At 38.8% G+C, this 16,962-nt stretch overlaps 1 protein-coding gene across 1 annotated transcript in view; it reads right to left on the bottom strand.

The window, feature by feature from the left end:
- Positions 1-16,962, bottom strand: part of LOC126101275 (uncharacterized) — a 51,988-nt gene that overhangs the window by 22,281 nt on the left and 12,745 nt on the right. The window contains exons 4-6 of the mRNA XM_049911958.1: positions 9,398-9,650; positions 9,026-9,136; positions 8,786-8,891 (exon numbers count right to left, since the gene is read on the bottom strand). Of these exons, the coding sequence (XP_049767915.1) occupies positions 8,786-8,891; positions 9,026-9,136; positions 9,398-9,650 (470 nt within the window). The remainder of the gene's footprint in view (positions 1-8,785; positions 8,892-9,025; positions 9,137-9,397; positions 9,651-16,962) is intronic.

The raw sequence follows: 16,962 nt of genomic DNA, 5'->3' as shown, positions 1-16,962 counted from the left end.
CAGAATAAAATTATAATGTCACTGTAGGTAGAATCATGTTTTCATTATAAATTTACATGTCACAGACCATTTTGTAAAATGAAAACAAGAACAAATCAATACATTGTATGTACATGAACACAAAGAAAACAGAACAAGAATGTAGCTTCTACATGTACAGGATAAGTCATAAATGTAATTTTTTTGTAAGCTTGACTAGATAGGGAAGAGAAGTTTGTGTTTAACCACTGTACAACCCTGAATAATATGGAAACACAGAAATGGTGCAGAGAAATGTCAAATGGTGAGTGATCATGGGTGTATCATCAGTGGAAAGTGCATTTAAAATGCTATATCTTAGTCAGTTTCTTGAATTTTTAGAACCGTAAGTAAGATGCAAGTAACAAGTTAAATTGCAATAGTAAAAAATGTATGACTCAATGATATTGGTAACAACAAACTGAAATTGCTACAATGCATATACAGTTCATAGCATAAGAATCTATTGGCCAATTCACTGACAGACACATGCAAAAATGATTACCATTTTCTCCATTCAGTGTAGCTTGTCTGCCACACAGAAGTAAACCTTTTAACAATGTATCACCCAACAAAAAGATTATATGGGTTACTGAACACCACTGGACATTCAAAGGTTGGAAAATGGTCACCTTTAATGAGTTGCAGTGTTGGTGAATTTTGGTAATTCAAACACCACATTAGACAGTTGTCCTCACTTGCTATTAGAGTATGCATCAGGTGAATGATGATATCCTCATTTGGGGAATGTTTATGTGGAGTGATGTGAAATACTCAAAGGCCTGTCTTATTCCTCACAGGAGAAGATACTTACTGAGATATCGTTTGAACCCCTCACAGCATGTACTTAGAAACACATTACTATAATGACATAGTGCACTGTCACATTCGATCTAAACAGTGTTTAAGTGGTTCCACAAACACTTCATGGATACAAAATTATTTGCCTCGTCTCTGATATTGTCTGTTCTCTGTCCTATTAATGATGTCTAAGATGCTATCAAAAGCAGTATGCCTACTTTAGAGTTCTATCTGACTAACTTGCAACTAGAATGAAATTTTCACTCTACAATGGAGTGTGCACTGATATGAAACTTCCTGGCAGATTAAAACTGTGTGCCAGACTGAGACTCAAACTCGGGACCTTTGCCTTTTGCGGGCAAGTGCTCTACTGACTGAGCTACCCAAGCACAACTCATGCCACGTCCTCACAGCTTTAATTCTGCCAGTACCTTGTCTCCTACCTTCCAAACTTCACAGAAGCTCTCCTGCGAACTTTGCAGTACTAGCACTCCTGGAGGAAAGGATATTGCGGAGACATGGCTTAGCCACAGCCTGGGGGATGTTTCTAGAATGAAATTTTCACTCTACAGTGGAGTGTGCGCTGATATGACACTTCCTGGCAGATTAAAACTGTGTGCCGGACCGAGACTCGAACTCGGGACCTTTGCCTTTCGCGGGCAAGTGCTCTACCAACTGAGCTACCCAAGCACGACTCACGCCCCATCCTCACAGCTTTAATTCCGCCAGTACCTCGTCTTCTACCTTCCAAACTTCACAGAAGCTCTCCTGCGAACCTTGCAGAACTAGCACTCCTGGAAGAAAGGATATTGTGGAGACTTTGCTTAGCCACAGCATGGGGGATGTTTCTAGAATGGAAGGTAGGAGACGAGGTACTGGCGGAATTAAAGCTGTGAGGACGGGGCATGAGTCGTGCTTGGGTAGCTCAGTCGGAAGAGCACATGCCTGCGAAAGGCAAAGGTCCCGAGTTCGAGTCTCGGTCCAGCACACAGTTTTAACTTGCAACTATCATTGTCACACCATCATCACTTTTGAACACTTGTTGTGTCCTGTGGAATTCACACCTGCATAAGTGAGCACCATCATTAGAACAAAAGAGCATGTTGCATGCTGTGAGTGACATTTCTTTGTCTGAACAGCTTCTCAATGTACTTTATCCATATGGTGATATGTGCAATGTAGTACCATACTGTGACAAATAAAATTGAATATTGTTTTGATATTGATTTTTTAAATTTATTATATGGTCTACATTGGACCACTTTAGTCAGTAATATGAACTAGGTTCTTCTGCTTCTTGTTGATCCAATACTATTTCATTCTTTCAGATTGTGCCCTTCTCTCCTCATCTGAAATCACCCTTCTCATTCTCTGTTTGTTAATATATATTGGTAGTGTGATATACTTGTGCTGACATGCCTTGAGTTCATTTGTCTTGCCATTCAAATCCTCCATCATAACCTGTTATTTTATCATGTCCTCCTTGATTTCTGTGATCCATCTAATGCGACTCTTACTATTCCATAATTTCTCAATTATTTTCCTGCTAATTCTATTTTCTGTTGTTCTCATCAGATGTCCTACGAAAGAGATCCCTTTCTATTTCATTGTACTTGTCACTGTTTCTATTTCTTTACAAACTGTTTCATTTGAAGCTATTCTCCAAACTGTCTTTTCTGTATTTTTTTATATATACATGTTCTGACTATCCTTCTTTCTATTTAAAGTAATTTGTCTATTGCTACAGTATTGGTTGTTTTAAATATAGTTTTGCTAGCATATGTTATTTGTGGCTGTGTGACTATTTTGTAGTGTTTCAATTTTGTGGCTATTGAGAGGCACTTTTTGTTACATGTGTTCTTGGTAACATGATGTGTTTTAATCAGTTTTTCTTCCACTCTGCCACAATGGTTTCTCATTCAGATTGTGTGTTATTATTTCTCCCAAGTGTTTACACTTTTCAACAATCTTGATGTTATGTTCTCCAATTCCAATTTTGTATGCCAGTGGCGGACCTTTTAGCATAATTACTGTTGTTTCAAAATGTATTTTAAGGCCAATATTGTGGGCTATTTCCTGTAATGTTTGTATTTGTTGTTTGTTTCTTGAATGTTGCTGGTGAGAAGAGGGAGGTTATCTGCAAATCCTAAACAGTTCAACTTTATGTTATCTTTTTGTGTTCCAATCTTAATGTTCTTTGGATTGTACTTGTAGCATTCCTTCATTATGTATTCAAGAGCACAATTAAAACGAAGTGGTGGCAGGCCATCTCCCTGACTTAAACCTGTTTTTACCAAGAATGTTTCAGGAAATTCCCCTCTGAACTTAATTGTCGAATTTGTATTTGTTAAGATAAGCTGCATCAGTTTAATTAATTTTTGGTGGAGTCTGAAGTGTGTCAAAATTTTTAACAGTGAGGGTCTATGGGCAGAATCATATGCTTTCTTAAAATATATAAATGTTATTCAGAGAGGCTTGTTACATTTTTGGTAATAATTCGTGATTAATTTCAGAGTAATTATTTGTTTGGCACAGCTGCTCCAAGGTCTGAAGCCTCCTTTGTATTCCCTTTGCTCATTATCCAGCTGTTCTTTGATCCTAATGTGTAAAATCTTGGAAACAATTTTGCAGATACAGTCCAAGTGCGAGATTCCTCTATAGTTATCTAGATCACTTTTGTCTCCTTTCTTATAAAGTGGATTAATTATAGCTCTGCACCATTCTTCTGGGAATTTTTCTGTTGCCCAAATTTTTTGTAAAATAATATGCAAAGACATCTGATTTGTTTTACCATCATACTTCCACATTTCCACAAACACTTGATTTTCCCCACATGCTTTGTAGTTTCTTATCTCTTTAAGTGTAATTTCTATTTCTTGTACTATAGGTGGGTTTATATTTTCTGGCTTGGTTTCTACAGGGACACTTGCATCTATTGTTAAAAGCTTTCCATGTTCAACACAGTTCAAGAGCTTGTTGAAATCTTCTGCCATGATTCCTGCATTTTCCTTTTTATTATGGGCTATGATATTGATTTTTAAAACACTGCTTTTCAGCAACATAAATATTTACATACTGTAGCCTTACTTTGCTATCACACTGCCCAAATGTACAAAAAATTACTAACATTCTGGCCAGCAACCTCAGCACTTTACCACATAAAGCAGATTGTATCATGAAAATTTATCTACTTATGAGCATCACTACTGTGACTACAAAGATAGACCACACTCTTGAACTGGATTAAAAATATATTGTTGAGTGTCTAAAGAAGTGGTTCTCCAGATGTGATGTCCTTGTCAGTCGTCACAACTGTAGCATTCCACTGCTGAAAATCATCATTGATCATCTTCAGGCAATATGTGCCAGTATGTTAAAAAGTATGAAGCTACCCCCACATGTCATAAGAAAAATTTATCATAGTATTGGTGGCAATTTTATAAGCAACAACCATTGACTGTAAACTGCATACACATTCTGCCATCACACAAGCACAGTAGTGATGAAATTACCTGTAACCCATGAATTAGTTGAAAATTTAAACCTACAGTCACATCTCACTATCAACCAATATTTGTCTATGATGTGAATTTGTGAAGAACTTCATTGTTATCAGCATGCTCTACTCCATCACTGGAGATGATTCTCCTTATTGTTCTATGGCTGCAGCCATCCCTCTAGCATCAATGTCAGACTGATTCTATAGTCCAGTTGGCTAATCATGAGCATTTGCACCTTATTGACAATGCTGCTTTTGAGAATGAGTGCTGGTGATTTTCCATACAGTGAGCTGCTTCTGCAGTGTCCAGAGGTTACTGACCCAATGCCTAACACAGCATCAAAGAAACTTTCAACCAAGCACCATACTGCTAGGAAACCAGGGCCACTGGTCAATGCGTTGCTACGCCTGTTGCCCCAAGAGATGCCTCAGGTCTCAAATGAAGAGACAAGGATTCTTCTTTACCTTATGCTTGGGATCTGCTGACCTTCAGATATAATTTGGGCTTTGTCATTCCACATTGTCCTGAATATGTGTTTAGTGAAAATTGTTGCCAAATGTGGACTTGCACTAGATTCCCTGCTTTTTTGTGCTTTCGTTACATTGTGGGTTCAGCATTTCTGACATTGGTTTCACCCCCATCAGTGGGCTTTGTGGTGTCTTGGTAAAGTTCATACCTGGAAACCAAAAGGGTGTGCAACAGAATCCCACTGAAATCTTGAAATTTTTCAGTCTGCCTTTGTCCCTAAGTTTTCACCTCTCTGCGATGTGAATATATGCCAGGAACAATATTTAGTTCAACTTCTGTGCTAAACTGTAAGTCTCTTTTTGCTCCCGGTATTACTTGGGTAGGGTAGTGACATACAAGTCTCCAAAGCGGCAACCCCTTGAAAAATGTGCACCAGGTGACTGAACACCTCTCTTAAGAGACTCTGAACCAATCATGCTTTTTTTACCCACATCAAAGCAGTCATTTCATTTAAGAATTTCTCTGAACCTTATTCAACTGATACACATCTGGCATGGCTGAGTAACCCTACAGCAAATCTCCCTCCCCCCCCCCCTCCCCCTCCTGTGGCATATTTCCCATATTATGCATAGAAGAACTGCCAGTTGCAGTGTTTGGAAATGATACTTGGAAACATGAATGACAATGAAGCACTGAATGAGGCCTGGAGGTTTACTCAGATAGAAAAGGAAGTAATCTGCATCTGAGAATTGGCCTGACACATCTTTTTGTTTAGTTGTGGCATATTCATTACAATGAAAGTACATTTTAGCTGCCTAGTAATCACTGGTATCTTCTATCACTGTATCTTTATTGCTTTTATTCCCATGAATTTATTCACTTAATTTCAGTGAATCTAATTCAACTAACTATGCGCAGAGTCTAAAAATAATGATGGACTGCACCTTTGTGGTGTTGTGGTGTCCACTGAAAAAGAAGAAAAGAAAAACACACACAGAAGTAGTGCACACTTCAATGCAGAGTGAAACGTTCATTCTGGAAACATTCTGCTAGGCTGTAGCTTTGGCATTTCTCCACAATATCCTCTCTTCCAGTTGTGTTAGTCTAGGAACAGATCATCTGTGTTTTCCATAAAAATCTAATTGCCACAAAGCTCATTCCTAAGTCTGCTGTTTGCACTGCATTTCATTTTAAATTAATACCATCCTGAGTACACAACGCTATGGAAAATACCTCTGCATTTCACAGGTGAGATCACTTAGGATCTCAGCATCTGCTACATATAAATCAATGAGGTGCGGTAAGAATTATGTGATCTGCTGAAGCTGAAGATCTTGCACATCTGCAAGAAGTATCCAACACATTCTGAGGCAGTGGATTAGTGATTAAGCACCCACATGAGCATTTGGAAAAAAGTCTTTCACTGTAGAACATACTTACTTCTGGAAAGTGCAAGGGGTATGTACAAATTCACACAACCCATCGTGGTACATGTCACTTGTGGTGGTTCTTGAGCTCAATGAAGTTCTATCATAGATTTTTTTTCTCCTACCATGTACTTTTGGCCACACCTCTCAGTATGCTCCTGAGAGATTGACAAGAAGACTTATTGCTGTTTATAAGTCAAGCAAACACCACTATCACCAACTATCTTAGTGATCATTCTACTGGCTTACACTCCTCCTACAGCATCACTCACTCTCATAATTGTAGGAGCTGTGCTGTGACATTGCATCAACCAATAATGGCAGCCTTTGTTATTCTCTAGCCAAAAGCTATCACTGTTAAAATAATTGGTCTGCATGTGATAATGAGTTATATACAGCCTACACTTAGATAAAGTAATTGTGGAGTGTTCTCCAAGGTCAACAACTTATATTTATCATGGATAACAAAACATTCCCTTCGAGTGGCCAGATAAAGCATAACTGTGACTATTGTGATATTTAGAGTATGATGCACTGTTCACAACAGCTCTGAACTATGTTGACAGTTAGTGGAACACACAAGTGGCTGACACTCCCATACTGACTTGCTCATCAATTAACTTGAATGTGTCATTCATATACAGGAGGGAGACAATAATCTTAGGTATTCCTTATAGATCCAGCAGATGTGTTGCTTTGGTGTGTACAGATGTCACATTGTAACACTGAGCTTTATTGCAGTGTCTCAATGTCACACTCTGTAGTCAGTCAAGAAAGCATTAATCTCCCTGAATACAGAGAAAGACTGCAATTACTTAATAGATCAGGGTGATACCTGCTGATGTAATCAGGTGACTCATCACATTGCAACTCTATTTTGCACTTTTGTTGCTCCAAATCAATGATTGAAACATTGTGAATACTACCATATTGTGACCATTAGCACAATTCAAAGGGCATGATTATTCTTTGACAGCAACTGAGCACATCTCACAATGCCCTGAAGCATTCTTCTAGGAGAATGCAACAGCCTACCCTATTCCTAAGACTGCCTTCCATGAATGAATGATCTGCTTCATTTATCAGTTATGCCTGCTTAAAATACTTGCCTATGGCCAGAATCAAGTAGATTGGTAGAGGTCTCACTCATATGCCATGTCTATGAACACTTGACTCAGACTCTTCACATAACCTTACTGGGCTTACAAAAAGTTTTTAAAGAAGGCTTCACTGTAATAAAACCTGAAATAGTTTCTGGTCAGACACTTCTGTTTCTTGGTGTAATCTTCCCTGATGCAAGAAATGACACCATCATGTTAGGTTTTGTGCAATACTTGTCATCACATAACTTAAAGCAAAGTCTTCTTGCATGGAAACAACACAATACTCAATGCTCATTCATTTTTCTTAACATCCAGTCACATAAGCAGATAATGTTGTCGAGAAACCTCCAGAATCACTTTATGATGAATAATACAATGTGATAGTTGAAGCAACATAAACAGCATTTCAACTACAGTCCATGTGTCAAGTTTAAACCAGCCTTTGTCTCAAAAGACACTCAAACCCTTAAGCATGGGAAGACTCATTGTTCACAGGGTGACTGGACCGCCCATATTTTACATAAGTGGCCAGCCAGTGACAATTTCCTGTGGCATCCTTGATGCTCCTTTCTCATTTTCCTCACGTTTTATTTTATTATACAGCATTTTTCATCTTTTCCCACTTGCTTTGCATGTATGCTTCCATTTTACTAAATTTGTCCACATTTGTTTTTTTTAATGTGTGTCAAGCACTGATTACCTCGACGTTGAGTGCCCGTACGCCCCAACACACACACACACACACACACACACACACACACACACAGTGTAAGACATCACCTGCATGTTAGCCCACAAGAGCATGGATGTATCCACTCCCCAGCATATACCTTCAACTAGCAAACCAGTCATCATGCAGTCAGAATGTCAAGTACATTTGATTCCCATATACAATTAACACTTGACTGGTAGTACTGAGGCTATAGTCGTTACTTCTGATATATATATTATGTAGACTGAATTCGTGTATATGCTACATTATCAGTCACAAAACAGCCTTTTCCTCTAGAAATCAATATAAGGTTCCCAAATGAGTAAGCATTACTCAAGATTAAGTCATGTATAATTTCTGTATATGATTCATTTTGCTGATGGATGGTACATTCCTTGAATTTTAGGGAGAAATGCAAGTCGTTCAGTTGCCCTCTGCACAGATGATTTTATATTTTCATTCTGTTTCATATTTTCTTTATATTGTTACCCACAGATTAGAGTGATGGGAGAAAATCCAGAGATTCATCCCTAGTGCTCTAACTAAATATTACTTTCTCACAGAGAACAGGATGATCATGAATGTAAAAGATTGAACTTTCTTTGATGGTAAATTAGTAAAGCCACTTCTGGCCAGTTCTGAATGCTAATTACTCATTGTATAATTCCTCATGTCATTAATTAGTAATCTAAGATATATTATACCTCATTTGATACCTAACAGCTGAAAAAATTTTAAAATGGTTGTCGTTCATACCAGTTAGTTCAGCAAAAGTTTTTTCCTTGCCACCATACTCGCTTGGCATCCATTCCTTATTATACAACTTGTAAAATTCATCATTTGGTGGTGTGTGGAAGAAGAGCTGTAAAACAAATATCAATTACAAATAGTCTTATAGAACACTATTGTTTATGTACAAAATGTAATACATTTCTCAAAAGAGACACACAGTACTTATAACACATATATGGAAAAATGTGTATTTTATTTACTTACAATGCTAGCCAACTCCTTATCAAGGAAAGGTTTGAGAAGCATCATGACCTTGTCAATGATAGCGTTTGTGTTGAGCACATGCACAGCCTTCATTCTAAGAGGAAAACCTTCCTGTTTATCAAAAAAATACAAGTAAAATGCAAGAGCAGTCCGTGTAAGAAACAGGTTAACAAAATTCTTTGTATACATAGATACTACCATAGTTCATAAAGAAATTTGTTCAGAGGGCAATTAATTCTAATTCAACCAAGAAAATGTACTGAATTGTAAATACACCTGCAATGACGATCACATTCTACAGTTTTGAGATTTTTGATGTCATGTTTCTTCAATAGAATACAAATAAAAAAAAGGGTTGATGTATGAACGTACCTGAACATACACCATAAACTTCCTGATAGTGCTTATAGTTACTTTGGAAATATGTTGAAGACCAAAGCCTGTTGGATCAAACACAAAGACGTAGCCTGGAGCTGTAGGATTCTCTTTCAAAAGAACTTCAAGACCTAACAGAGCTGCCTTTATAATATTATCACAGTTAAATTTTGATGGATCAGTATCCTTCAAACGAGTAAAAATAACAGTATTTCCCTTATCATCTTTGTGTGGCAGTGTACAAGCTTCTCTGTAAAATAACCACAAATTATATCATAAATAATTGTTGCAACTTATTGTAGTTATCAAAATTTTAATCATTTTATTCTAAGAAATTTAATATATTGCCAGTATCAATAAATCATTAACGTACAATGACTATAGACATAAGAAAAATGTAAGTGCTAATTTTCATATCTACATTTTAATCTAATGAGACTGTGATATGCATGATCATTTTCTGTTTAAATTTCACATTATTGCAATATATCAATACCAAAATTTTATAGATTTGAAAAATATGAGAAAGTAGTAGCCTTTTATTCCAATGAAGTTATGGGACAAATCATGTTATAAATACTTAACAGACAGATGATAATAAAACTAAAACTGAGAGCTTTAATTTTAACAGCAATGTCAGTACATTTAGTCATTTGGCACAATGTTGCCATTAAGGTTTGTATTTTTATGTACAGGGTAACAATTATTGAATTATATGAAATAAAATCATCATAATTTCTGAATGGTTTGTGTTAGGGCATTCAAACTGCATGATTGGCTGCAGGGCATGATGGGAATTAGTATGCACATGGTGTGGTTTAGCGATGAAGCCCACTTTCATTTAGATGGGTTCATCAATAAGCAAAATTGGCGCATTTGGGGGACTGAGAATCCACATTTTGTGATCAAGAAGCCTCTACACCCTCAACAGGTGACTGTGTGGTGTGCAATGTCCAGTCACGGAATAATCGGTGTGATATTCCTTGGTGGTTGGTGACTACCAAACTCTACGGGAAGATTTTGGAAGATGATTTTATCCCCATTATCCAAAGTCAAGATGTGGTCCATGCAAGATGGAGATAAACCCCATCAAAGCAGGAGAATGTTTGGCCCTGGAGGAGCCCTTTGAGGACTGCATGGCTTGAGGATACCCAGAGGCCACTGGCATGAGCCTCGATTAGCGACCATATTCTCTGGATCTGAACACATGCTACTCCTGTTTGTGGGGCTATATTAAAGACAAGGTGTACATCAATAACCCCCTACACCTTTGCTGAGCTGAAAACAGCCATTCAGGAGGTCATCGACATCTTTGACATTCTGACACTTCAACAGATCATGCAGAATTTCACTATGCATCTGTCACATCATCGCCAATGATGGCAGGCATATTGAACATGTCATAACCTAAATCCAAATATCTGTAGTGATGTTTGCATGTTGAATAAAGTGTCTGCATGCTGTAGTTTGCAACTAATTTACTTTCTTCCATATAGTTCAATAACTGTCACCCTGTATGTCTATGAATGCTTATTTTGTTAACTCTGAAACAGGTTAACCAGAAAGCTTAGCAACATTATCAGCCTTGATTATGTATCTCTCAATGCCTGAGTTATGCTGTGAGCTGTTATCTTTACTTCTTCAATTATTTATTATTAAATGCACTTTGTTATGGAAAGGAAAAGTCATAACCACAAATGTGATATCTTTTAAAAGCTACTAATGGTTGGATTGACACCACATAGAAATAACACAATTAAATCAGGAAATACAATAAGAAACAAAACATTTTCATGCATTGTAATGAGAATGACAAAATATCATAGTGGCTATTTCATCCCATTGGTAAATCTCCCCTGACCCCCTGTTCTGGATGACTTTTCTGAACTCCACCCCTTTTACTGAACCTCTCCAGTCCTTTTCCTTTATCTGTCTTCCTTTCCCTTCTCCCTTCTATGAGAAGAAGGAGCCACTGGCCCTGAAAGCTTGCATATGTAGAACCCTTTTTATATGTGTGTACTCCTGCCACCACTTTGTGAGTAATTTTTTATCTTGCCAATTACATTACGCTATCAAAAATTTATTATTTTTATTGTTTTGTAGTGACTGAACTGATATCCACAATTCTATTAAGATGCAAAAGGTTCCTCAAGGCTGTTATTCGAAATTAATCAATCATAAAATGTGGAAAATTTAATCTTTACAATTTATAATTCATGTTTGTTAACATTGTCTTTCAAAATCAATTAATCTTAAAATGTGGAAAATTTTTCTTCACAATTCATAATTCATGATGATAACATTACTGGACTCTCTCTATGAATAAAATCTTTTATAATACACATATAAAATCTGTAATGGACGTACAGAAAGATTTTCATTTTCAATAAGTTGGCAGTTTCCTCAGAATTTTGCCACCCATTTAGTCAGCTAAAATTGTTGTATCCAGCATTAACAATTTAATCAGTGAATATTATTTGGCTAGGTTTAATATTTCCTAGAAACAATAGTTGTTGTCTAATTTGTAGTCAAACAGCACTAAATTCAGCAGCTCAAAAAAATATTCACATTCGAATCACGGTAGAGACAAATACACAGTGCCATTAATCAATGGACTTTTAGACTTCCTGGTGGAAAGTGATATTACAAACATTAAACATAACAAGGGCAACACCCATTGCCAGAAGACAGAATATTTACAACTCCACATGAGCATGGAAAGTTTGGGAAAAGACCGTAAGACAGTGAAAACATGAACAAAATGTCATCTCATGTTAAAGTATTTAAAATAGATAAATGCAATAGTCAGCAGAGGAACTGAAGAAACATTGATAAAAGCAAGTATTTCAAGTTTTGAGAACCCTGGAACCTGTATATAGAACATCATAGAAAATTGTCATACTGTGTCAAAAATGCAATATATTGTGATATTTGGCAGAGCATACAATGTGTACAGAAACAAACTCATTGAGGTAACCCACATTCTAAGCTACATCCTCACCCCAAAATAATGGATCAAAAAATGAGAATTACGGGCATACCACGTAGTCATAATCTCATACTGTCCTCATGTGTAAATATTGAAACATAAAAGGCAAACAGGTTATTGAAAAAACTCTTTCAGTTCAGTACTTGTCACCAGAATCAGTACCGGGGAAAAAAAAAAAAAAATGGCTGAGCATTCATTGGAATCAGAAACAGCAGAATAGCTGTTGAGACAACACCAGGACCCATGGGAAGAAATGCCAGGAATGAGAAGTCTACACAAGAAGATCAAATCCTTTCATATCCAGATTGAAGAGAAAAATCAATATAACAAACAGAACAAAAGTTTCTAATGATTTCAAATTAAAAACACTGCACCAAAATGTGCAATATACATCTAATACATCGATATAATGAAAAGGATAGTTGCTTCTGACCATATAGAGACACTGAGTCACAAAGAGTCTGTTACACAATAGGCTTTCAGCCAACAAGGCCTTTGGGAGAGGGCGGGATAGCAGGGTAGGAGTGGGTGACGGTAGAGTGCTGCTTAGAGCATGCAGGGACAAGGTGGAGAGTGGGGCAGCTAGGTGCAGTCGGCAAGTTAGATGGAAGGAGGGGAAGAGAGGAGGGGTTTAGCGGAACAGGAGGGAAGTAAAAAAACTGGGTGTGTTGGTGAAACAGAGGGCTGTGTAATGTTGGAATGGGTACAGGGAAGGGGCTACATGGGTAAGGACAATGACTAATGAAGGCTGAGACCAAGAGAGTTAAGGGAACATAGTATATATTGCAGGGAGAGTTTTGACTGCACAATTCAGAAAAGCTGGTGTTGGCGGGAAGGATCCAGATGGCACAGGCTGTGAAGCAGTCATCGAAATGAAGCACATTGTGTTGGGTGGTGTGCTCAGCAGCAGGGTGGTCCAGTTGTTTGTTGGCCACAGTTTGTCGGTGGCCTGCAGACATACAGCTTGTTGGTCTCATACCCACATAGAATGCAGCACAGTGGTTGCAGTTTATCTTGTAGATCACATGACTGGTTTCACAGGTAGCCCTGCATTTGATGGGATGGGTGATGTTTGTGACAGGATTGGAGTATGTGGTGGTGGGAGGATGTAGGGGACATGTCTTGCATTTAGTTCTATTACAAGGATATAAGCCATGAGGCAAGGTGTTGGGAGCAGGGGTTGTGTAGAGATGGATGAGGATATTGTATAGGTTCGGTGGGCGGCAGGATACCATTGAGGGAGTAGGAAGGATAGGGGGCAGAACACCTCTCATTACAGGGCATGAAGAGAGGTAGTTGAAACCTTGGCGAAGAATTCTGGGTGGTGGAATGATACTCTGTGGCCACATGGTGAAGCTTTGATAGGTGTCAGGTGAGTGGAAAGATAAGGTGTGGTAGATCTGTTTTTGCATAAGATTTGGAGTATAATTACAATCTGTAAAGGCCTCAGTGAGACCATGGTATATTTCAAGAGCGAATAATTGACACTACAGATGCGATAGTCATGGATGGCTAGGCCATATCGAAGGGACTTCTTAGTATGGAATCGGTGGCAGCTGTATTACCTACAAGCAAATCCAGGGTACGGCTATGGATACCTGCATGGCACCATCCTATGCCAACTTATTCATGGACCATCTAGAGGAATCCTTCCTAAACACCCAGAATTGCAAACCCCTCACCTGGTTCAGATTCATTCATGACATATCCATGATCTGGATCAATGGTGAGGATACCCTATCTATAGTACTCTATAACCTCAACACCTTCTCCCCCATTTGCTTCACCTGGTCCTACTCAACCCATCAAGCCACCTTCCTCGAAGTTGCCCTGCACCTCAAAGATAGTTATATCAGTACTTCTGCCCATATCAAACCTATCCACCAGCAATACCTCCACTTCAACATCTGCTATCCCTTCCACACTAAGACGCCCCTTCAATACACCCAAGGCTGTCACACCCTTAGTGACTAATGGCTCCTCCCAAAAATACTGAGGGTTTCACTGAGGCCTTTACAGATTGCAATTACACTCCCAACCTTGTACAAAAACAGATCTTCCGTGCCTTATTTTGCAGTCATGCAACACCTCTCAAAGCTCCTCCGTCTGTCCACAGAGGAGGATTCCCCCCCTGACTCACTACCTCCCAGGACTGGAGCAACTGAATTACATTCTCCGCCAGGGTTTTGACTACCTCTTGTCATTCCCTGAAATGAGAAATGTCCTGCCCACTATCCTTCCTACTCCTCTAACAGTGGTATCCCACCGCTCACTGAACCTTCACAATATCCTCGTTCATCACTACAAAGACCCTGCTCCCATCCCCTTGCCTCATATCTCATATCCCTGTAATAGACTTAGATACAAGAACTGTCCCATACATCCTCCCACCATCACGTACTCCAGTCCTGTTACAAACATCACCCATCCCATCAAAGGCAGGGCTACCTGTGAAACTAGTCACATGATCTACAAGCTAAGCTGCAACCACTGTACTGCATTCTATGTGGGCATGATGACCAACAAGCTGTCTGCCTGCATCAATGGCCACCAGCAAACTGTAGCCAAGAAACAACTGGACCAACCTGTTGCTGAGCACCCCACCCAACAAGACGTCCTTCATTTCAGTGACTGCTTTACAGCCTGTGCCATCTGGATCCTTCCCACCAACACCAGCTTTTCTGAACAGCACAGCTGGGAACTCTCCCTGCAATATATCCTCTTTTTTTCATAACCCTCCTGGTCTCAACCTCCGTTAGTCATTGTCCTTCCCCGTTCCCATTCCAGCATTATGCAGTCCCTATTCCACCAATGGACTCCCTCTTTCTACTTCTCTCCTTTTCCATTAACCCTCCCCTCTCCCCTACCCTCTGTCTAACCTCCTAACTGCACCTAGCTGCCCCACTCTCCACCTTGCCCTGCATGCTCCCACTGGCACTTTACTGCTTTACCATACCGCACCCCTACCCTGCTATCCCTCCCTCTCCCTGCCCCAGCCTCCTCCTTACCCCCACCCAGCTGCCTCTCCCATAATGCACTGCTGCTCATGGTCTGGCTCCAGCTGCTAGAGGTCATGTGTGTGTTGTCATGCGTGTGTGAGTTGTGTTTGTGTGACGGTGTGCATGTGTGTATGTTGTCTAATTTTGACAAAGACATTGTTGGCCAAAAGTTAATTGTGTGACAGTCTTTTTTTGTGCTTTTCTGTGACTCTGCATCACCACTATATGGTGAGTAGCAACTATCCTTTTCTATATTGTTACATTCCCTCTTGGATTGCCCATCATCTAATATATCAGCAACTTTAGAAGTATTATTATCTGCTGCTGTACTTAGCGCTTTCATGGTGACAGAGCATTGAAGGAAAGTGAATTAATGCTTTTTAATCCAGTGACTTACAAAAATGTAGCATACTACCCCAGAAAGAACTACAAAAGTATGGGAGTAGCAATATATGTACCAGCAAAGTTAGAGACTACACTCCACAACAGGCCTCAAATTGCACAGAATACTGCTGTGATGTAACAGCAGTAAAAATAAAGTTTATTAGGGAAAAGTGTCTTCTTATAGGAATGTATCAATTGTGATGCTCAAGTACTTGAAGCCTGTTATTGGAATTTAATGTATTGTTGTATAAATCAAAAAGAAATTCACTTTTGTAATAATATCAGGCGAACTTTAGATAGATGTCCTGGAAGACAATGGATGTACAAGAAGTTTTCATGATGCTGTAGGGACCTACAATCTCCAGTTCCATGTAAGAAATGCAAAAATGTGTACAGACACATGAACCTCATTAACACACTTCATTCCTAGCCTAGAATTCTTGCTAAAAATATAAATATGGAGTAATATTTCTGTAGAGGATAGAGTAGGAGAGAGCTGGGAAGCTTCTGTGATATATTTCAAGGTACCACATAAGTGTAGTTTGCCCAAAAGTTCACAGAACTGTTAGTGGTAAATTAAGCATGAAATGGATCACCATGGAATATAAACATCTGAAATGAACTGATAGACCTGTATGCAAAATACCAGAAATATAGATAGGCCAGACCAGTCATGAGGTTTACAGAAACAAGAAGGAAGCATATACTAAAATGATAAGAGAAACAAAAGCTAACTAGCAATAACTAGGATAGATACCGTATTTACTCGAATCTAAGCCGCACTCGAATCTAAGCCGCACCTGAAAAATGAGACTCGAAATAAAGGAAAAAAATATTTCCCGAATCTAAGCCGCACCTGAAATTTGAGACTCGAAATTCAAGGGAAGAGAAAAGTTTTAGGCCGCACCTCCAAATCGAAACAAAGTTGGTCCATTGTAATATGAGACACAATTTAGGTCGAATGAAAGACGATACAGCTACAGTAGTTTGGTTCGAGTCGTAAGCTTAGCAGTTAAGCTTTACCAGGTAGCCATTGCTATGCGTCAGGCGCTCCGTCCGTATTTATACGGGTACCCTTCCTTTTTCATGTGCTTCGTCTGGTTTGAATCGATTGCTTATTTTGCTTTGATCTGATAAGTGCCTTTTTTTTGTTATAGGTGTTTACGTCACTCCAAGCTGAAAATGCATTA

This window comes from Schistocerca cancellata, chromosome 9 (genome assembly GCF_023864275.1).
Source record: "Schistocerca cancellata isolate TAMUIC-IGC-003103 chromosome 9, iqSchCanc2.1, whole genome shotgun sequence".
Lineage (NCBI taxonomy): Eukaryota > Metazoa > Arthropoda > Insecta > Orthoptera > Acrididae > Schistocerca > Schistocerca cancellata.
Note: the sequence above shows the minus strand (reverse complement) of the source record. Positions and strands in the feature narration are given on the sequence as shown.